This window comes from Pseudophryne corroboree, chromosome 8, assembly GCF_028390025.1.
Source record: "Pseudophryne corroboree isolate aPseCor3 chromosome 8, aPseCor3.hap2, whole genome shotgun sequence".
In the NCBI taxonomy this organism is placed as follows: domain Eukaryota; kingdom Metazoa; phylum Chordata; class Amphibia; order Anura; family Myobatrachidae; genus Pseudophryne; species Pseudophryne corroboree.
The window spans coordinates 411,390,723-411,414,250 of NC_086451.1; the positions used below are offsets into that span (position 1 = coordinate 411,390,723).

Here is a 23,528-nt window from a genome sequence, read left to right on the forward strand (position 1 = left end):
TCGTGTGTGTCTGTCACCTGTCTCCTCTCCTCATGTCTGTCTGTCATCTGCCTCCTCTCCTCATGTCTGTCTGTCACCTGCCTCCTCTCCTTGTCTGTCACCTGCCTCCTCTCTTCATATCTGTCTGTCACCTGCCTCCTCTCCTCGTGTGTGTCTGTCACCTGCCTCCTCCCCTTATGTCTGTCTGTCACCTGCCTCCTCTCTTTGTGTCTGTCACCTGCCTCCTCTCTTCGTGTCTGTCACCTGTCTCCTCTCCTCGTGTCTGTCACATGTCTCCTCTCCTCATGTCTGTCTGTCATCTGCCTCCTCTCCTCATGTCTGTCTGTCACTTGCCTCCTCCCCTTATGTCTGTCTGTCACCTGCCTCCTCTCATCGTGTCTGTCACCTGCCTCCTCTCCTCATGTCTTTCTGTCATCTGCCTCCTCTCCTCGTGTGTGTCTGTCACCTGCCTCCTCTCCTCATGTCTGTCTGTCACCTGCCTCCTCTCCTCATGTCTGTCTCTCACCTGCCTCCTCTCCTCGTGTCTGTCTGTCACCTGCCTCCTCTCCTCGTGTCTGTCTGTCACCTGCCTCCTCTCCTCGTGTCTGTCTGTCACCTGCCACCTCTCCTCGTGTCTGTCTCTCACCTGCTTCCTCTCCTCGTGTCTGTCTCTCACCTGCCACCTCTCTTCGCGTCTGTCTGTCACCTGCCACCTCATGGCTGCCTGCTACCTGCCTCCACGGGGAAAAACAATGGCTATGCCCCTCAGTAGCCTGTAACCTGTATAGAAGAGATTATAGTAATAACAAGTAACAAAAGTGAAAATCCAAGGCACTAACGCTGGGGAGCTTTTCTATTGTGACGTTTGACAGGTGGAGTATAATGGGCGCAGAATCCCACTGCTGCGGCTGCGGAATCCATGGGGGAGAGTGGAGTGGAATGGGCGATGGAGTGACAAGTGAGTGTCCAGGGAAATAAACTCATCCACTTATTATTACTGTATTTTACTGATATAACTGAACCCACAGAGAATCTGCAGACCGCACTATTCATTTCCTGGGGACATAATTCTGAAAAACAACATTCAAACTCGCCAGCGTACAGTAGCTGCAGCAGGAAGGGGCTTCCTTCTGTAGTGACCTCCAACGTTGTATCCACAAAGTAGAAATCTAAACCTAGTTGTATGTAGCTGCCTATCACGTTGTATTATTACACAGTACTTTACAGACACAATGTAACTGCTGCGTCAGTATATCAGTGTATCCCAAACTCAGGATTCACATCTTCTCTAACAGCCCAGGTTTTAAGGGTATCCAGGCTTGAGCAGAAATAGCTAATTGAAAATGACTAATGTACAAATTCACCTGTGCTCAAGCATAGATATTCTTAAAACCTGAACTGTAATAGTTTGGGAAACGGTTTGTTCGTCTCATGAGTATTCAGATTGTCTAGCGCCCTCTGCTCTCCCAGGGTGGTAATTCAGATCTGATCGCTGCTGTGTGTTTTCACATGCGATCAAATCTAAACTGCACATGCGTCTGAGCCGCACTGTGCTGACGCGATGGACGACTGCTACAGGGATCAGCGCCCTGCAACGGGATGGTGCGAAGGATCCAGTCGCATAGGTGTTTGCAAGGAGATTGGCAGGAAGAGGCCGTTTGTGGGTGGCAACTGACCGTTTTCCGGGAGTATCCAGTTTTGAGAGAGGGTGTCTGACGTCGGCTCCGGCCCCGATCGGCAGGATTCAATCGCAGCAGCTGAGTAAATCCTGGGCTGCACAGAGACTACACAAACTGACTTTTGTGCAGCTCTGCTAACGAAGCGATCGCGCACTTGCACAGGCTTTTCCCCTTCCCCTTTAGGAGGTGACTATCTGATCGCAGGGCAGCAAAAAACGCAGCCCAGCGATCAGATCTGAATGACACCCCCAGTCTTTACGCTAAGCATGATGGGCAGGGCAGTAGAGAAGATGGCTGGGCTCAGGTACTTATCAGGAGGCGTCGCCCTGCACACTTAGAACATAATACAGAAAAAATAGTACTTTAAGTGCCTCCCTGGCCACATTGCAGCATGTGCGGGAATGAGGAGAAGGGTTGCAGCTACTGCTGCCAGGTAACGGGGAGGGAACTTGAGCCCCCGCTGGGCCACTCCATCAGACCTGGGCCCGAGTAAATAGTACCTGCAGCCCCCCCCCCCCCCCTCCCCTCCCCTCCCCTTCTCGGCACCACTGATGATGGGGAAGAAATGGAAGGGAGGATGAGATAAATGCATGTAGATGGTGAATGTGTGAGTACGAAGTCTGCCGCAGGCCAGATGTCACTAGGCAGACAATTACGTTAAAAACAAACAACTTAACCACATGCTTATTTACAAAATGCAGATGATAATAATAATTATATTATGTTGCAAGTCATCGTTTTTAGTGACCAGGTATGGTTTCACTTTGCTTATAGCTCCCCCATGTGGTCACTACTGGACAATGCACTTTTGGAGAAACTCCATGTGAGTGGTGAAGATGGTGAATTCTGGTGAGACTTTACATTTTGACAAAATAGACTAGCTGTGTGGTGTAGTCTTAGCTGAAGACTGACAGCTGGATAAACTCTCATTTAGGATGCAGATGGATGATGTTTTGCGCTACTTTGACACCCTGGAAATCTGTAATTTGTCCCCGGACTCAGCTGGTACTGATGCTCCCCATTCATGGAATGCCAGCTCTTTCCATGGGAGATGGGTGAGAGGGCACAACGCCGGAGGCTGCCGAAATAACAGAGGTGAGAAACTGTCTATCATGCACACTTTATATAATTTACACATCCAAGGCCGTAACTATGGGGCTGATTTCTAAACCAGTTTTATCATATGCAATGAGTTTTAAAGCTTGTTGTATGTGATAAATGGTGCTCTAGCCAGTCAGCTAGTGCTGTGTTTGACAGTTGGGAGCTGATTGGCTGGAGCACCATTTATCAATGAGTTTAAAAAGTAGTTGCGTATGCTAAAACTCATTGATAAATCTGCCCCTGAGATTGTGTAAGTGGTGCTACCACCCAGGGCGCAGGGCTGAGGGGGTGGCACCTGTATTTGACTTACAGCCTGGAATCCCACCTAAGAGCTGTCTGGTGTGTACATACTGTAGGACCTTCCCCACACTCAGCTGCCTGGTCTTGTCCCCATCTTCTATGATATTGTGCGGGGCGATGGGGAGGGGGGAGCAAAGCCAGCCCATGGTGCCTTAATGCCCTAGTACATCTGTTATTATGTGCGTTACCTAGCACCCAATATATCTTTGTATTTCTTCTACACACTTTGATAAATGTATCTACCTCCTAGAAGTGGTGGAAATGCCTTGCATATAATTTAGCATGAAACACACACATTATAAATGACTATGACAGGGCAATAACAGGACATATACTTTTTTATCATCTGGCATTTAAGATGGGATGTTGCCCATAGCAACAGTTAGATTCCAGGTATTATGTTCTAGAAGGTGCCGGATAAATGAGAAGTATAATCTGGTTGCTACGGGCAGCATCCCATCTTAAATAGAACTCCCATCTTAGTAAATGTACCTCATAAAGATGGTGTTAGCTACCAGGGCCAAGGATTCCATAGCTTGTTATTTTCAACATTTTAGAAGCCCCCACAGAAATCTTTGGGGGCTGCTTATGCAGTGGAAAATTAGGGGCCGCAGCAGATATCTCTGGCATCTGCTACAGTCATCCCTACATACATCCAGGGGATGTTAAATGTTTTTTCAGGTAATATCCCACAAATATTTTTTCATAAATAAGCCGCTATGTGTTTCATACCTATATTATTTTATCCTTACAGGCTCGTTCTGGACCAACCCTCAGTTCTTGGTGACTATAGAAGGGAAGGATGAGGAACATTTCTGCACCCTACTGGCTTCTCTCATACAGAAGGAAGGACGGAAGGACAGAGCCATCGGGAGGGACTTCCTGGCTATCGGCTTTGAGGTCTACAAGGTGGAGTGTTGCTGAGAGATACATATTGAGGTTGATGGATAATGACATTTGTACTCTAATATGACGCCCTCCTATGTTCTCCTGTCATATTACCCAAATCTAGTCTTTATGCAAATATTATTCTATTGCAGGTGGCAAAACAGGTGAACCATTTAGTCCAGTACTAAGATGTCTACCAGAGGACTACTCTACCACGGTTTATCCCCCTTATGTCTTGTCTGTCCATGTACACAGCATTTCTCTGACCTCCATTACCATCATATATGGTCCGTTAGTGTACTCTGTATCAAATGACCACAATTAATGTGAAGTGAGTGGCTAGTACTTTTCATGTGTTCTCGATGATTGTGTAATTACTAGTAATGTGCACTGCATGGTTTATTTGTGTAATCCATTTTTTTGATTACCATTGCATGGTCTGTCAGTGTACCGGATGATTGTCTGATCCCTATTAGTGTGCACTGTATGGTCTGTCAGAGTATTGTGTGATTGTCTGATCCCTATTAGTGTGCACTGTATGGTCTGTCAGAGTATTGTGTGATTGTCTGATCCCGGATAGTCTACACTTTATAATCTTTGTGTACTAGGGGCCTAATTCAGATCTGATCGCTGTCCTGCGTTCGGATAGTCGCCGCCACCAGGGGGAGTGTAAATTCGCCGTACACGTGCACGATCACGTGTAGCTAAGCTGCAAAAATCCACTTTGTGCAGTGTGTGCGCAGCCCAGGACTTACTCCTACAGTGCGATCACATCAGGCTGATCGGGGCCGGAGCTGATGTCAGACACACTCCATGAAAACGCTTGGTAACGCCTGAGTTTTTCCGGACACTCTCTGTGAACGCTCAGTTGCCACCCACAAATGGCCTCTTCCTGTCATTCACCTTGCGAACGCCCGTGCGATCTGATTTTTTGCACCGTCCCGTCGCTGATCGGCGTTGCCCGTTGTTGTCCGATGTGCATGCGCAATTAGGATCTGATCACCCGCTGTGCGAAAACACACAGCAACGATCAGATCTGACTTAGGCTCTAGGTGATTATCTGATCCCTACTAGTGTTCTCTGCACGGTCTGTCAGTGTACCGGATGATTATCTGATCCCTACTAGTGTTCTCTGCACGGTCTGTCAGTGTACCGGATGATTATCTGATCCCTACTAGTGTTCTCTGCACGGTCTGTCAGTGTACCGGATGATTATCTGATCCCTACTAGTGTTCTCTGCACGGTCTGTCAGTGTACCGGATGATTATCTGATCCCTACTAGTGTTCTCTGCACGGTCTGTCAGTGTACCGGATGATTATCTGATCCCTACTAGTGTTCTCTGCACGGTCTGTCAGTGTACCGGATGATTATCTGATCCCTACTAGTGTTCTCTGCACGGTCTGTCAGTGTACCGGATGATTATCTGATCCCTACTAGTGTTCTCTGCACGGTCTGTCAGTGTACCGGATGATTATCTGATCCCTACTAGTGTTCTCTGCACGGTCTGTCAGTGTACCGGATGATTATCTGATCCCTACTAGTGTTCTCTGCACGGTCTGTCAGTGTACCGGATGATTATCTGATCCCTACTAGTGTTCTCTGCACGGTCTGTCAGTGTACCGGATGATTATCTGATCCCTACTAGTGTTCTCTGCACGGTCTGTCAGTGTACCGGATGATTATCTGATCCCTACTAGTGTTCTCTACACGGTCTGTCAGTGTACCGGATGATTATCTGATCCCTACTAGTGTTCTCTGCACGGTCTGTCAGTGTACCGGATGATTATCTGATCCCTACTAGTGGTCTCTGCACGGTCTGTCAGTGTACCGGATGATTATCTGATCCCTACTAGTGTTCTCTGCACGGTCTGTCAGTGTACCGGATGATTATCTGATCCCTACTAGTGTTCTCTGCACGGTCTGTCAGTGTACCGGATGATTATCTGATCCCTACTAGTGTTCTCTGCACGGTCTGTCAGTGTACCGGATGATTATCTGATCCCTACTAGTGTTCTCTGCATGGTCTGTCAGTGTACAGAATGATTGTCTGATCCCTACCAGTGTACAGTACTCTGCATGGTTTGTCAGTGTACAGGATAATTGATCCCTACTAGTGTACTTTGCATAGTCGCTCAGTATACTAGGTGATTGTCTGATCCCTGCTAGTGTACACTGCATGCTATGTCAGTGTACCTGATGATTGTCTGATCCCTACTTGTGTATGGTTCATGGACTTTCAGTGTACTCTGAATGTCTGATCCCTACTAGTGTTTAATGCATGGGCTGCCAGTGTACCCTATGATTGTCCCATCCCTACTAGTGTTTAATGCATGGGCTGCCAGTATACTCTATGATCATCTGTAACGTACTGGCTGTTGGAATTTTTGTCTCTCTTAGTTCAGCCCCATGTCCTCAGTGTCTCAGAGGATGGAAACTGCCTCCGGTCTGATCCCCATGATCCTTACACCATATGTGGCCAAGCGAGATGTCACTGCCCGCTATGAGCTGCCCCCCGGACAGTACCTGATCATCCCCACCACCTACATGCCCCATGAGGAGTCTTCCTTTACCCTGAGGGTCTTCACAGAGACAGAGAACACACTCACGTGAGGCAGCGCTCAATTACACACATTTATCTCAAAATAGAAAAGAAATATGCCCGCGCTCGGTTTTACCCATATTGTACGTGGTACCAGCAGCGTGGCCATATATGTATACAAAGCAGAAAGACATTTGCTATCAGCGCTAACATAATATGCCGCAAATCTGTGTGTATCTAGGAAATAAAGGAGGGGATTTTAGCATATTTTGATCCAAACATTTAAGCTTGCAGCATTCTAAGGTATAAGCCTAGCTCACCATTACACTGCAGTCACCTCCTAGACACAGAGGGGAACCTCTATGCAGGGGCTGGCTTATGAGCCACACCCAACTAGGGGGTACATTTACTAAGGTGCAGGTTTATAAAAGTGGAGATGTTGCCCATAGCAACCAATCAATCAGATTCTAGATCTTATCTTCTAGAAGGTGCTAGATAAATAAGTATAATCTGATTGGTTGCTATGGGCAACATCTCCACTTCTATAAGCACGCACCTTAGTAAATATACCTCGGGCCATTTATAACCTTAACTGAAAGCTGCCATGATAGCTCTAGGCAATATCTGGGTTATTTGCTGCTGTCCCTGTACACCTCAGTGCTCACCTTGGTGGTTTCTGTCTGTCCTCAGGGAGGTTGACTGTGAGGTGAAAGTGAGAGGGCAGGTCTTCCAGGTACGTTATCCAATACTGTTATAAGTGTGATCAGAACCATCATACAGGTCCTTATTACAGTACTGTTAATTATAGCACTGACAGGTGTTGTATTCCTGCAGGAGAGTGAGCTGCAGATGAACAAGGAAGAGTTCAGCAGGCATTTCCTACGGCTCTCTGGACAGGTAAGAAGCAGCCCTGAGCGAGCGTTTCCTGGCCCCGTGCGCTGCAGTGGCGCAGATGGAGCCGGCTGATGGTCTCTATATTGCCGTATCTGTAACTGTGATGGGCAGAGTACAGTACATAGAGAATGAGGTGCTACAGAATACGCTGTACTAGCTTTCTATGTTTCTTGAATTCTAGGACCAGGAGATGAGCCCTGAGGAATTGCAGAGCATCCTGTTAGAGGTCACTGCCAAAAGTAAGAAGGAACATGCTAATGAGGGTACGAGGAGAAACTCCTCCACTAGCACAAACCTAATCGCTTGTACAAGGAGCCAGTTGGCCCATCGGGGTGCAGTTAAATTTGCCGGCGGTTAGGATACCAACGTCTGAATCTCGACTGCTGACTATGCCGCCAGCCAGGATCCCGACTCACAGGGGCTAATCCCACTCATGGGTGTCCACAGCCGAGCCTGCAAGGGGACTCTATGCGCTCGCTCCTCTCCCGGTATACTGACGTCCAGGATGCCGCTGTCTGTACACTGACGGACGGCATCCCGATTGTCGGTAATACATACTGATCCCGGCCCATCTGCTCTCCACATCTACTGCCTCTCTCGTGATACACTAAATGTGGCTTAATCCTTCATTCAGAGACACTTATTAAAGCCAGCCTGGAATAGTTTAGGCTTTCATGTCAGACATTTGTGGCGTGTAGAAGACTCGCCCCTTGCACTGCATACACCTAGGAGCTAGGGGACGTGATGTAGCACCTGTTTTGGGTGGACACTTCTAAAATCTGCTAGCATCCTTTTCGTACTCATGCCCTTATTTATCAATGAGTGATAAATTTCACTGAGAGTGATAAATTGCACCAGCCAATCAGCTTCTAACTGCCATGTTACAGACCGTGTTTGAAAAATGACAGTTAGGAGCTGATTGGCTGGTGAAATTTATCACTCATTGGCCCTCATTTATCAACGGGTTTTGCTGTTAAAAACCCGATATTAGTGATAAATAACAGCTTTGTTTATTTAAGAAGCCCCCACAGCGCTGTTTTATGTCAGCGCTATTTTTTTTACCCCCTTCATTGACTTTACATGTTGAAGTTTATTTAACAACGAGCGGTATTCCCCAAATATCGCTCGTTGCACTATTTCAAACTCGCCAGCTGCTCCTGTCTGTTAATTAGCGCTCACTGGCGCTGTTTGTCCCTGTAGCAGCGGGGAGCTGGGAGATCTGCAGAGAGGAAGTGAAAGAAGAGAGGACTCAGCCGGCTCATCTGCTGCCTCTCACCAGCTCACTCTCTCTTTCCCGCAACACACACACACACACACACGGCACGCAACACATATGGCACATAATACACACACACACGGGACACAGGATGCGCACACACACACATACAATAACACCGAGGACTGATGGTGGGGAGGAGGTTGGACACTGGAGTGAAGGTGGAGGCAGTCGTGCTGATGTTGGTTGTGCGATGTGCCCGGGTACTGGAGGAGGAAGGGCAGCTGCGGCTGCCACGGTCTCTTTGTCATCCCGCTCCACCTTCTGCGCATGTGCCGGAAAAGGAGAGACAGACGGCGCATGCGCAGACTGCATGACTTAAAAGAAAACTTCATTCGTCAGCGCTGTTTGGATGTGACAAACAGCGCTGCCGAGTGTTTTAACGTTACCGCTCGCCAGCGACAGCTTCAATGCTGAATTCAAGTAAAAAAGCGCGGCGAGCGGTAACGTTAATTAGCATAGGAAAAAGTTTGGTGATAAAAGGGGGGTATTGATTAATAAGGGTATTAGACTGCACATTATAGGCCCGATTTATCAAGCCTTGGAGAGTGATAAATTTCACAGTGATAAAGTACCAACCAATCAGCTCCTGTCATTTTTAAAACAGTTAGGAAGTTGATTGGCTGGTACCTTATCTCCATCCAATTTTTCACTCTCCAACACTTGATAAATCTGGGCCTGTAAATGAAGAAATGACAATTATTACCAGTAGATTTCTCATTTACCACCTTATTCCTTATTCTAGAAACGCACCTGAAAACAGACGGGTTTTCCCTGGACACCTGCACCCAACTTCTAAGGATTGCAGATGTATCCTTAGTCTGTACATTGGCGATTTGGGTGGGGGAGTGGCAGCAGTAAGGCTATGTCCAGACAGACATGATATCCACACTTCTTAATGCGGGGAGGGGAAATTCCCAAGGTATCCTACAGTAAGGACTGAAGAAGCCATTTATACTGTCCCCATTCCTGACTTGTGTTCCATACACGCTGTTTAAGGGGGAGCCGTTACTGCTGCACCCTGTCCTATCATATGCTCCATCTGCCTCTGGTATACTCACTGCACCAGCACCGTAACAGCTGCCTGTGTATTTTACTTATTTAGTATATTAGCGAAGCGGTCTGAGAACCTTCTCGTTAAGTGGGAACTCATATTACAGCAATTAAGGGGCTCCCTGTTGCTCCGGTTTCCACCCACAGTGCAAAAACATACTGGTAGGTTATTTGGCTAAACATCTTAGTGATATTTGGTGGACCCCTTTCTTTGAAAGTAAAGCATTCATAACCATAACCAGAAATAACGACACTGAGACTTGATTTTGGCAGGAAATTGCTAGCTATTTATTTGTCCCTAACCATTAGGAAACCTGTAATAAAGAGATTAATTTAATATGCCGCTCCAGCTGGCATATGGTGGCGGCCCAAAAGAACGGCTCACTTAATCTAAATTAAACTTAAATAACTCAACCCTATAAATTTACTAAAAGCTTACCATAAACCGGTAATAGGTGACAACTCAACCCCCACAGTGACTACCCACCGCTCCTGGGTGCCCTGCCGCTGCCTTCCCGGATGGGTGGTCAAGCGGCCATAAGTCGATGGAGGTGAGTGCACCTAAACCACAACAAACTGTAAAACACTACAGTTTTCTCTACCATACGAAACTGCCGTTCTTTTCCGCCAACAGCGAAAGACTCATCCCCAAAGTATTTCGCACCGCCACCATAAACCTACCCTAACTCCTGCAGAGCGAAACCTAGATCCTCTAGAAAAAACATCATCCCCTCATCGGATAGATGTACTCCATCGCGCCGGAAAAGGTGGCTGTCTCTGAACCGTATCCTCGGGTGGCGAACCACCCTCCCACCGTGGGACAGCACCCACTTTGCCACTGCTCCGTTCACCTTTTTCCGGGCCTCATCAATCTGGCGACCATCCGCCACACCCCTCCAACACAATCTCGGCACCATCATGGAAAAAACCAACACACAATTGGTCCATTGCGCGGTCACACTTGCCAGATCCTGTATCATGGCCCACCGCAGCTCCAAGGATGTCCTCTTCCCCAAGTCGTTGCCACCTAGATGGACAACCAAAACTTTAGGGACTCCATGCTTGCTGGCCTGACTCACTAACCTACTCTTCAGCTCACCCCACATCATTCCGCGCCAGCCAAGCCATCTGACACCCTGTATTCCAAACAATGCCTGAGACCCTTCCGAGGACACAAACCTGGCCGCCCAGTAAATGTAAGAGTGGCCAACCACCCAAATGGTCAAATTGTCTTCAAACCATCCTGAAGGGAAAAAGAGGGGTAGAATAGATTACTAAGAGGCTTATTCATTGTTTATACTGAAGGATCTGCCAAAAAAGAAAACTTTAGGACTCGCTATTGCAGCAGTCACGGCCTAGCCGACTGCACCATGCTTCGTTGCCAATTTAGAAGTGCAATTAAAGACACAAAGGGGGAAGATCAAATAAAATTAAACGAAATAAAAACAGGGGAAGGGGGGGGGGGTATAAAATGGGAAACACATGTAATAACTCAGCTGGAGGTGAAACGTAAAGACCTGCTGAGGGACTCTGATTAGACCAAATTAGCCGAATTATAGATTAGAATTCAGTCCGTCAAGTCAGGCAAAAAATCGCAAAATAACTCCAGACCCCCGCTGCCGACTCATGCCGGCAACGGCGAGTAGCTAATCCCTGAGTAGGATAAAAAGGGGGAACAAACATTAACAAACGCACAACTCCATAAAACACAGAACTGAAACAGCATAACAAATTGCAATTAACAAAGCCCCAAGCGCCGGGCGCCCTCTCACGTGACGGGGCGAATATATCGCCTGTAACTGGACGACTTCCATCGCCCCACCGCCTGGATCTCAGTTCTGGAGAAACCCGCCGCAGCTGCCGACGTCGCCGCGCCTATCCGAAAGGAATGGGTACCGAAATCAGCAGGTGAGAGGCCCAAGCCCGTCAGACAGCGACCCAGCATCCACCGGAACTGGTATTTTGTGACTGGCAGCCCGTCATAATGCAATAGCCATGACCCTTCCTTAGCGGGTCGCACTACCACATATTGCATGGCCAGACCCACTGGGCAAACGCTTTCTGCTAGCGCTGGAACCATCGTAACCCAGCGCCCTCTCCCCACTTGATCCGTCTTGGAGCGCCGCAATCTGCACAGCAAGGACCTCTCACCCACTACCACGTCGCCGACCAGCATGCGCGATTCCGACCTCTTGGAAGGCGCTACCAACTCAGAAACTCGAAAAGCCCCGTGGTAAGCCATCGAGAAAGCCAAACGGAACAAAAGCGCCTCAAACCTGGACGACGCTACTCGCCCCACCGCCTCGATGACGGCCGGCAACAAAGCCGCATCGATGGGCCGCCTCCTATCTGGCGGCGTCGGCGCAACTCGCGCCCACCCTTTCATAGCCTTCCGTAGAACCTCGCTTTTCGTTACATCCGGGGCGCCTCGCAGCTTGCAGAAGAATGAGACGCCAGCCAAGTACCGGGACACCACCGCTCGTGACCTACCGGAAACGTAGAGCTGCCACATAAAAGAAAGCATCAGCCGATGCTTGCTCTTACCTTGATGCTGACGACCCTGGACAAACTCCTCCCACTCGTTCCACGCTTGTCCGTACGCCTTGAGCGTGGCCGGCGCTACTGACCGCAACGCTAGACCTTCCAGTCCGGCCCGATCACCTGCCAAACATAACCAGGACAGTGAAAACCCTGCTCTTCGGCCTCGGGTGCCAAAACCCAAAACCTCTCCCACTGTCCCCGCGACAATGCATCTGCGATTTCGTTTTCCAAACCGGGAACGTGCTGCGCCCGAAACCATAGATTCCTACGCAAGCATGTCAAAAGCAACTGCCCGAGCACCCTCAGAACCACTAGCGATTTCGCCCTCTGGTTATTAATCGCATGCACTACGCCTAGATTGTCGCATCTAAACACTATGCTGCGATTAGCCAACCGGTCGCCCCAAACCTCCAAAGCTACCATAATGGGAAAAAGCTCCAGTAGCAACAGATCTCTTGTAAGACCCTCACTATGCCAGCTTTCCGGCCAAGATGCCACACACCACGATCCCTCCAAAAAACAACCAAATCCATAGGCACCTGCGGCATCGGTAAACAGCTGCAACCGGTCGCTGTCTATGGCTGGCGCTTGCCATATGCTCACCCCGTTGAAATCCTCCAGGAACGAAGCCCATACGGCCAGATCCCTTTTTAATTCAGAGGACAATCGAACGAAATGATGAGACCTGGCACACCCCGCCGTTGCCCTTTCGAGCTTCCGGCAGAAAACCCTGCCCATCGGAATTACCCGACAAGCAAAGTTAAGCATGCCCAGCAAGGACTGCGCCTGACGCAGCGTGACCTTACGCGAGCCTTTGAACCGGCAAATGGTTTCGCGGAGCTTTGACACTTTGTCCTGAGGCAAGCGACACTCCCCCGCCACTGTGTCAATTTCAATCCCCAAGAACGATAAGCAGGAGTCCGGACCCTCCGTTTTGTCCCCGGCTACAGGAACACCGAAGTGGTAAAAGAGAGCCTGGGTGCTAAACAGCAAATCGGCGCACCTTGTGTCGTTCGCCGGACCCGCGCATAGGAAATCGTCGAGGTAATGTGCAACCCCGTGGCCGCCTGACGTCGACTCCACACACCAATGAAGAAAAGTGCTAAAGCGCTCGAAAAATGAGCATGAAACGGAACATCCCATCGGCAGACATTTGTCGATGAAATACTCCGTCCCAATCCGGAAACCCATGAAACGGAATGAGTCAGGATGCAATGGCAATAATCTAAAGGCTGACTCAACATCGATCTTAGCCATGAGGGCCCCGCTCCCGTAGCTGCGGACCATCTCAAGCGCCTCGTCAAATGACTGATACACCACCGAGCAATAAGCCGGTGGTATTGCGTCGTTGACCGATGTCCCTGGCGGGTAAGAAAGATGCTGTATGAGCCGAAAAGCGCCCGGGGTCTTCTTCGGAACCACCCCGACCGGGGAGATGACCAAGTCATCCACCGGGGGTGATCTAAAAGGCCCCTCCATCCTGCCCAACCTGACCTCCTTATCCACTTTCTCCCGCAGGACAGTCGGCAAGGCCCGTGCAGACTGGAGGTTTCTCTGTGCCCGCACTGACACCTCGCTTGCAACAGGCAAGCGAAAACCAAACTTAAAACCATCTAACAAAAACTTCGCATCCGTTCTATTTGGATACATATCCAACCATTTGCCCATCGTTTCCAACTTAACTGGCGTTGGGGCTCTGCTGAGCGGTCCCGCTCGCGGCCTGCTTCGAGTAAGCCTGCTTTCCCCTGTTTCCCTGTCGCCCCCCTTTGAAACAAGAGGAGGCTGGGTGGGCTCCTCCACAATGCTGGCAGGAGTGACGAAACCGACACTGCTTGCCATAGGAACATGTTCCGCTGTTAAAAGCGAAGCATTTCCCCCGAGGAGCAGACCGCCCGCCCCCGCGAGCGGCCAATCCACCTGTCCTGGCAATTCCTCCGTCCGCGACCGCCCCCTGGGCTGATGACCCCGCGCGACGCACACCTGTTCCCTGTTTCTGGGGTTCCGCCTCTTGTTGTGATGCCCGGGTCACTTTGAGCCAGACCTCCACATCTTTGAAACCAAAATCCATGACCCGCAGCCCATCCTGTTTCTCCCGAAACTCTTGGTCATACTGCCGCCATTCCGAGCCCGCGGACGTGCGCTGCATGTCATGCACGAGATGCAGGTACCGGATAATATTCATGTGTTCTTCCGGCCTATCCTCCAAATAGCATGCCGCAAACACCCAGAAACCGGCCAGCCAATTATCAAAAGACCGGAAAGCTTCTGTCCCCATGCCCGTCTTAGCGGCCGCCGCTTTGTAGTCCCTCTTCATGGCCCTAGTCAAGACGAATAAGTCCACGAAGTCACCCCTACGTATCTTCTTGCGGCAGCTGTCTCGCAGCCCCCTCATAACTGCGGTGTACTCGCAGCGCACTACCCCCGGCAGATCGCGCCGCTTCTTTGCCCTACGCTCCTCCACACTCATTCGCCTGCGTCGCTTGCGCCTCTTCTGCTGCTTTGCCGCTCTTTTGGCAAGTTTCTCGGCCTCCCTCCTTGCCCTAGCAGTACTATCCGCGTCGGACGCCTGCGACGCTAAAGAAGAGGAGGACGAGGAGGACGAAGAGCTTCGCGAACTCGAGCTCGTGGTGGAAACTGATATAGACTGTACCAACTCACCGGATGCCATCGACCTCTCCGACCCGGATCCTTCGTTTTCTTCCGTCCAATCATCGTCCGCCACGAAATCTGCCCCATCTCTTTCACTTCGGCCCTCTGTGGAAGACAAAACAGAAGAGGTCCCGGCCCGCGCTTGCGGCGCACGCCGGGCACCCCGTGCGGAATGCGCAGTGACTGTGCGCCCCCGCTGCTCCCGTTCTGGCTCCAGCTCCGCCGCGGCGGCCCCCAGCTCTCGGCAGGCTCGTGCTACTCGCTGCGCCGCTGATGCCCTTCGATCGCCAGACCCCCTGCGTCCCGCAGACTGGCCAACATCCGTCCTTGCCCTAGGGGAGGCCACTGCTGCTAACGGCCCCAGAGCCTCCACCACCGTGGCCAGCGCCGACGCCATGGCCCCAGGAGGAACCCGTGCGGCGCGACCCGCGGAAACGCCGCCCGATGGACGGCCGGTCCTTGGTTGGGCGCGAGCCCGCGCCCACCGACCGCCTGACGCGCCCCGGGGACCCTGCTCCTCGTGCTCTAAACCGAAGGCAAGTGCACCCCGGACAGCCCTACCACTCTCAAATTCCGAGCCCACTTCTTCCCTCTCCGGGGAGGCCGAAAAATCCCCTGGTCCTGTGGAGGACCCACTGTCGGGCTCAGCCCTGCGGCCGCTGACCCATTCCCTGTCTCCCTCCCTGCCGCGGGACCCGCTGTGCCCCGCGGTATTCATGGGGACCTGCTGCCCCCCCCGCGCGTGCTCCCCCGCGTGTCACCTGGCCCGCGGAGGGCGCACCCGCCCGCTGGCCCCGGCCATCCCTTGCCGCTGATGCTGTACCCCCTCCTCCTACTGCCCTCTCCATGCGCCCAGCGCTGCCTACTCGAGGCATACGCTGCACCCCCCTCATGTGTTCACTCCCCCTGCCGTCTACCGGCATCCGGGGAGAAGAAGCTGGTGATCTGTGCGGAGTTGGCCCCGCTGCGCGTGCACGTGCGCGGCCCGCGGCGTCCGGAACGAGCGTGGGCGCGCGCGCGCCTCGGGCGCGCGTCCCACGTCCTCCCGCCAACGGTCTCCCGCATTGATCCTCCTCCTCGGCCGCCGCGCGAGGCTCCTGCATAGGCCCCGCGCGGCGACCGCCTGCTCCCGCACCTGTCCTCTCCCCCCGCCCGGCACGAACACTCGGCCGCGGCGAGGAAGGAGAGTTACTGTCTGCCGCTCCCGGGCGCTCACCGCAGCGCGCGCGCGCGCCCGCGGCGCCCGACCTGATCCCGGGATCGGCGGCCCCCGGAGGGGACGGCCGCCGCCCGCTGATCCTCGGGTGGCCTGAAAGGACCACCGGTCCCCCACGCCGTCCTCGTCCGGCCGAAGTGCCCAACCCGGCCCCCAGCGGCGAGCCCGCCCGGACCCCGTCCGCGCTGCCTGCGGCCGTGAGTGTAGAGGCCCTAGGGGACGGAGCCCCGTCCCTCAGGCCGCCCACCACCGCCTCAGGGCCCGCTCGGACGTCCGAGCCGCTGTACCGAGCCGGGGCCCTTAGCACGCGCCGGGGTCTAGCAGACATGTTAGCAGGTAGACAAACCAGGGGAGAGGGTATAAATAGTGAGGGGTTCTCTGGAGAGGAGAATCACCACAGATGGTCACGTGAATACACTATGTGTACAGCAAAAGCCCAAGGAAAAAACAAAAATTTTGCTTGCACTGCAGCACTCACCAAAACCAAATCACCAAGAGACTTAAGATGGCTTCGCCTTCCCTATATATATCAAGCCCTCCCCTTAAAGAAGGCTGTACTTTCCTTACAGCTAGGTCCACCCCTCCCCAGATGTTTAACTCTTTTCTCTCCTATGCAGTCAATACTCTCTTCTTCTGGTTACGTTTTTCCTGCTGCGTCTGCAGGGTACAGTATTTAGACAGTATGCTCCATTGGTACAGGGACTGATAATATGATGATGCTCTAACAATAAAGCTTATTAATAAGAATAATAATAGTATAGAGCTGGCTGTGTGTTCTCCTTAACATAACGGATCACAGTTCAGTGGGACCGGGAAGCTTCAGCTGGAAGAATTTAAATATCTTTGGAGCAAGATTAAGGAATGGGAGGTAATGCTGTGACATCACTGCCAGGCAGAACATTGGTGCTGTCTTTGCCCAACTTCTGGAGCCATCACTGGGTTCTGATAGACAGGAAGACACGGACAGTGATTTCCCATAGACCTGCAGAGCTATTGTGCTTTAGGGGTACATTTACTAAGCAGTGATAAGAGTGGAGAAGTGAGCCAGTAGAGAAATTTCCCCATCAACCAATCAGCACTGAAGTAACATCTATAATTTGCATACTATAAAAGATACAGAGCTGCTGATTGGTTGATGGGGAAATTTCTCCACTGGCTCACTTCTCCACTCTTATCACTGCTTAGTAAATGTACCCCTTATTTACTCACTTATCATATGGTAGTTCTCTGCAAGGTATGCTCTACAGGCGATTTCAGTGGCATGCAGAATGGGGTCACCCCCTTGTATTTAAAGGCACAGTTTGGTGGGATTCCCAGACAGTACCAAAGGAAACTAACTAGTCAGGTGAGTGAGCTGCGGGTGCTGGACAGCTGGTTCCTACTCAGTATTACATACGAATGATATTAATGATCTGTAAGGAGCCACGGCCAAGCTGCTTTCACTATACACCCCAATGGCAGCTTCTTGAACAACTAAGATGGGTTGGGTCCTGTTTGCTAATACCTGAAAAATCTAGCAATGGTGCAGAGGCAGTGTGGCCCACTTTAGGTGTACAAGAGGTGTGACTTGTATACGTTTATTTATTGATACACTCGGTTCTGTTAAGTTGAAATATATTTCATATATATATATATATATATATATATATATACAGGCTCGGTGGCGCGGCACTCAGCTCTTCTAAGTGAATGAATAAAGCGGATCACAGTCTGCTGATCAACGTTTCAATATATTTAAATATTTTCGTCAGGATATGTTTAAATATATTGAAACGTTGATCAGCAGACTGTGATCCGCTTTATTCATTCACTTAGAAGAGCTGAGTGCCGTGCCACCGAGCCTGTATTTACATTGTAAGCGAAGGCACCGGCGCGAGTTACCATTCTTAACTATGGAGTGCCAGACCCCCGAGATTGCTATATATATATATATATAAACATATATATATATATATATAAACAATTTCTGGCAGCACTCCCACAACTTAATTAAAGTCCGGTGCCCTCCTGGACCCGTGCAGCGACGGGACAAACATACACATCGGTAGGCGGCACTCCGGTCAAGATAAAGTACAAACGCAGGTTAGCAGAGACAACGTTTCAAAGTTTATTACTTCGTCCTCAGGTCAACAAAGCAATACAAACAAACATACCTTTTTATCCCCCCTCATGTGCAGTGAGCACCGGCGTGGTCACGGCCTTCCGACGCCCGCAAATAACGTCATCATGCCGTTCCGCCCACCGGAGATATCTCACTAGATACAAACTGAAACATACAAAAACATTAAAACATACAAAGTTGCAAAATGTGTGCACAAACACATAAAACAAAAAAAACGGAACAGATACAGATACAATGCAATAGCTCAAGATTGATATAAATAGATAGATAATGCCTATCTCAGCGTAAGCAAGACACAGCATACAATAACTAAATAAGCCTATCTTCATAAAAAACAATGAAGCCCCATTGACTCATTAAGGCCCCTAGGAAAAAGAGTTTGCAGCTCATGAATCCATTTGTATTCTTTCTGCAGTAACCGAAGGGACCTATTCCCACCTCTCATTTGCAGGTTCATGATCAATTATAATATACTTCAGACAGGCTATACTATGTCTGGCTTGGGCAAAGTGCCGAGCCACCAGCTGGTCGCTCGTCCCACTTTGAATCGCCTTTCGAATGGGCAATTTGTGATTCGCCATACGTTCCCTGAGTGTACAGTCAGTTTTGCCGACATAATGGAGGCCGCATGGGCAACTAATAAGATATATAATAAATCTGGTAGTGCAAGTCACCCTGTATTTAATACTATATTTTCTTCCACTAAATGGGTGCCTAAACGTACTCCCGGTAAGGAGGGATCTGCAAGTAGTGCAGTCTAGGTATCTAAAACAACCCTTACGTAGGGACAGAAAGGTGTTTTGTTCACTTTGCTTAAAATGCAGACCCGTCACATCAGTTTTGACCACCCAATCACGTAAATTGCGACCTCTTGTATACGTCGGCATGATGGCAGTCTCAGCTAAATTCAGCTCTTTATCGGTCTGTACCACAGGCAACAGGGATTTAGTGGCCTTGGCAATCAACCTACTCTTGATATTATAATGGTTAACCCATGGTAACCGAGTGGCCACATTGTTTTTCTCTTTTTTGGCAAGTAAGACCTCCCGATTCATATTCAGAGCTTTCTCCTTAGCCTCAAGCAATTTATCAAGAGGGTATCCCCTCTGTCTGAATTTAATGATCATATTATCAATCTGTATTATGGCTTTGGTTTTATCACTACATACCCTCACTGCCCGTAAAAACTGGGAATAAGGTAAACCCAGTTTGCATGGAAGAGGATGAAAGCTGTCAAAATGAAGTAGTGTGTTGCGATCAGTACTCTTATGGTATAGGTCAGTGGACAAAATACCGTCCTTACACTGTACTAAGACATCGAGAAAGTTAACACTCTCCCTACTGATGTTAAAGGTAAATTTAATCGGATGTTCTGTAGCATTGTGTCGGCTAATAAATTCCCGAAACCTATCCTCTGACTGTGACCAAATAACAAACACATCATCTATGTACTGCAAGTACATGATGATTGCGTCCGAAACAGAATTATCATCAAAGAAGATTTCTTGCTCAGCAGAGAACATAAAAGCATTTGCATACGATGGGGCCACCGGGGACCCCATCGCGCAACCAGCAGTCTGCAGGTAAAACCTGCCATCGAAAACAAAATAATTGTGTGTCAGAATCATAGTAAGCAGGTCAAGTACAAACTCAATATCAGGACCAACATATAGGGAATTTCCTACCAATAGATTACGTACTGCTTTAATGGCAGCCTCCAGGGTTACTGAGACATTACCTACGGATGTGACTGCAACACTACCCATACAGTTGTCACGCTTACAGAATCGTAGCAAATTCGACCCAGTTTCTTATAATGCGACTATAAAAACCTATGGACGGTTGTTGAATCATGAGGTGTCTGAGGTGGTTTCTTCTGATGCACATAGGAAACATTTCAATAATTTAAGTTCTGCTGAGTATGATGCATTGAGAGATCTGTCATCTTATACTGACATCACAATACGCCCTGCCGATAAAGGTGGGGGTATTGTGATTCAGGATTTGTGTACATATAAGGAGGAGCTGTATAGGCAGTTGAGTGACACTAATGTGTATAGAGTACTTGAGAGTGACCCTACTTTGTCTTTCTCGAAAGTGTTATATGACAAATTACAGCTAGCGGTTAATTCAGGGATAATTACTAACATGTTAATGAAAGCTTTGATTGTTGAACATCCGATGGTCCCTGTACTATATTCACTGCCTAAAATCCATAAATGTCTTGATAATCCGCCAGGGCGGCCGATTATCGCACCACATCTTTCATTAACCATATACAGTCACTAAGAAACATTCCACAGGATTGCAGTCTGTGTAGTATTGATATTGCCAGTCTTTATACTATCATTCCTAAGGAGGCTGGCATTAAAGCAGTACGTAATCTATTGGTAGGAAATTCCCTATATGTCGGTCCTGATATTGAGTTTGTACTTGACCTGCTTACTATGATTCTGACACACAATTATTTTGTTTTCGATGGCAGGTTTTACCTGCAGACTGCTGGTTGCACGATGGGTTCCCCGGTGGCCCCGTCGTATGCAAATGCTTTTATGTTCTCTGCTGAGCAAGAAATCTTCTTTGATGATAATTCTGTTTCGGACGCAATCATCATGTACTTGCGGTACATAGATGATGTGTTTGTTATTTGGTCACAGTCAGGATAGGTTTCGGGAATTTATTAGCCGACACAATGCTACAGAACATCCGATTAAATTTATCTTTAACATCAGTATGGAGAGTGTTAACTTTCTTGATGTCTTAGTACAGTGTAAGGACGGTATTTTGTCCACTGACCTATACCATAAGAGTACTGATCGCAACACACTACTTCATTTTGACAGCTTTCATCCTCTTCCATGCAAACTGGGTTTACCTTATTCCCAGTTTTTACGGGCAGTGAGGGTATGTAGTGATAAAACCAAAGCCATAATACAGATTATTAATATGATCATTAAATTCAGACAGAGGGGATACCCTCTTGATAAATTGCTTGAGGCTAAGGAGAAAGCTCTGAATATGAATCGGGAGGTCTTACTTGCCAAAAAAGAGGAAAACAATGTGGCCACTCGGTTACCATGGGTTAACCATTATAATATCAAGAGTAGGTTGATTGCCAAGGCCACTAAATCCCTGTGGCCTGTGGTACAGACCGATAAAGAGCTGAATTTAGCTGAGACTGCCATCATGCCGACGTATACAAGAGGTCGCAATTTACGTGATTGGGTGGTCAAAACTGATGTGACGGGTCTGCATTTTAAGCAAAGTGAACAAAACACCTTTCTGTCCCTACGTAAGGGTTGTTTTAGATGCCTAGACTGCACTACTTGCAGATCCCTCCTTACCGGGAGTACGTTTAGGCACCCAGAGCCGGCCATAGGCATAGGCAAACTAGGCAATTGCCTAGGGCATTTGATATGCCTAGGGGCATCAGCAGCTTCTGCTGATTAAAATGATATGCGGCATGCCTATATTCTGTGTGTAGCACTTCATATGCAGATACAGCCACAGTCTCACACAGTATATAGGCTTGCTCAGAGCCGGCGCCACCACTAGGCAGCTTTAGGCAGCTGCCTATGGGCGGTGGCCACTGGAGGGCGGCAGGTCACGCTTACTCTTGCTCAGCTCCTCCTCTTCTTTAAGAGGAGGAATATTTCGAGCGTTACCGGAGGAGACGCGGAGAGGAGCAGAAGAACTGTAGGTACCACTAGCTGGCAGCACGCCCCGTATGCAGTGTGTGTCCTTGTGGTGCTGGAATATGTCGGCGCGGAGAGGAGCAGAAGAAATGTAACAATAGCCGGCAGCATGCTGCTTACTCTATGTGCATAGAGTATTAGAGCCGCTGCCGATGGGTTACACTCACACTGACAGCGCTGGTGGGCGGCTGATAACAGATGGGCGGCCGCGGCATCCCTGCAGCGCAGTCAGTGTGAGTGTAACCCATCGGCAGCGGCTCTAATACTCTATGCACATAGAGTAAGCAGCATGCTGCCGGCTATTGTTACATTTCTTCTGCTCGTCTCCGCGCCGACATATTCCCGCACCACAAGGGGACACACTGCATTCGGGGCGTGCTGCATGGATGATTATGTTGTACTAAGTGAGGGACTGGTGCTACACTGCGGAGCAGACTGCGGGCGGCTCCCCTGCTGCTGTTCCCTGTCTTCTGCAGCCTGCAATGTAGTGGCCTCAGATTGGTCCCTAATATACATTTTTATGGGCAAAAGTCTTTGCTTTACTGGGACTCCTTGTCAATGCTCCATTCCTCTACTGGTGTGTATATATATATATATATATATATATATATATATGTATGTATTTTATATATATATTATATATATACTGCATGGCATTGAATGTATAAATCTTCAGTTCTTCTGCACTCAGGAGTAATGTATCCTACGTTGTCAGGAGTAATGTATCCTACGTTGTAGCCTGTCTGGGGGTCCCCGCAAAATGTCACGCATGGTGGCTTTTTAAAATATAATTTTTAAAGGTTGTGTGGGTTTTTTTTTTGGGAAGGGGAGGTGCAAAGGGGGCGGCGGGGGTGGGGGAGGGGTGTTGCAGCAGGCATATGTTTTGCCTAGGGTGCCGAAAAACCTTGCACCGGCCCTGGGCTTGCTGCATATCATTTTAATCAGCAGAAGCTGCTTGTGCATCCTAGCCACGTAGCAATGCAAATAAGATGCATTTTCATAAAAAAAGGTGCCCGACATTAGCATTGAGGCAAGATTTATGAGGACACATCTGTATTCAAGCAGAGGCAGAGGTCACAGTGTTAGTGGCAGTGTGAGTGCTGTGTGCATGTGAGTGGGTTGGTTGTGCAGTAGTGTTCAGAATATGTGTAAGGAGCATTATGTGTGTCATGTAACAAATGCATTAATAATGTGCAACAGGGTACTACTGTATGTGTGTCATAATGTGTATAGGGGCACTAATAATGTTCAACAAATGTGTAGGTGGCACTATGTGTGTCATTATGTGTATAAGGGCATTAATAATGTGCGGCATATGTGTAAGGGACATTATGTGTAATAGGGCATTAATAAAGGTTGTCATAATGTGTAAAGCACATTATGTTTATAAGGACATTAATAATGTGTCTTATATGTGTAAGGGGCATTACTGTGTGGAATTAAGTATATAAATGCATTATTAATGTGTGGCATTATGTGTATAAGGTGCTCTACTGTGTGGCGTAACATACAGAAAGGGCAATACTGTGTGGTCTAATGTGAATAAACAGCAATATGGTGTGGTGTAATGTGAATAAGGAGCAATTCAGTGTCGT

General features: G+C 49.0%; 1 protein-coding gene across 1 annotated transcript in view; it reads left to right on the top strand.

Annotated features, from left to right (window-relative positions):
• LOC134949352 (calpain-2 catalytic subunit-like) overlaps window positions 1-23,528 on the top strand; it is a 266,498-nt gene that overhangs the window by 72,897 nt on the left and 170,073 nt on the right. Inside the window, exons 7-17 of the mRNA XM_063937866.1 lie at window positions 852-937; window positions 2,433-2,507; window positions 2,593-2,753; window positions 3,814-3,968; window positions 4,100-4,111; window positions 6,346-6,554; window positions 7,178-7,220; window positions 7,322-7,384; window positions 7,563-7,620; window positions 9,403-9,467; window positions 16,916-16,984. Coding sequence (XP_063793936.1) covers window positions 852-937; window positions 2,433-2,507; window positions 2,593-2,753; window positions 3,814-3,968; window positions 4,100-4,111; window positions 6,346-6,554; window positions 7,178-7,220; window positions 7,322-7,384; window positions 7,563-7,620; window positions 9,403-9,467; window positions 16,916-16,984 — 996 coding nt within the window. The remainder of the gene's footprint in view (window positions 1-851; window positions 938-2,432; window positions 2,508-2,592; window positions 2,754-3,813; window positions 3,969-4,099; window positions 4,112-6,345; window positions 6,555-7,177; window positions 7,221-7,321; window positions 7,385-7,562; window positions 7,621-9,402; window positions 9,468-16,915; window positions 16,985-23,528) is intronic.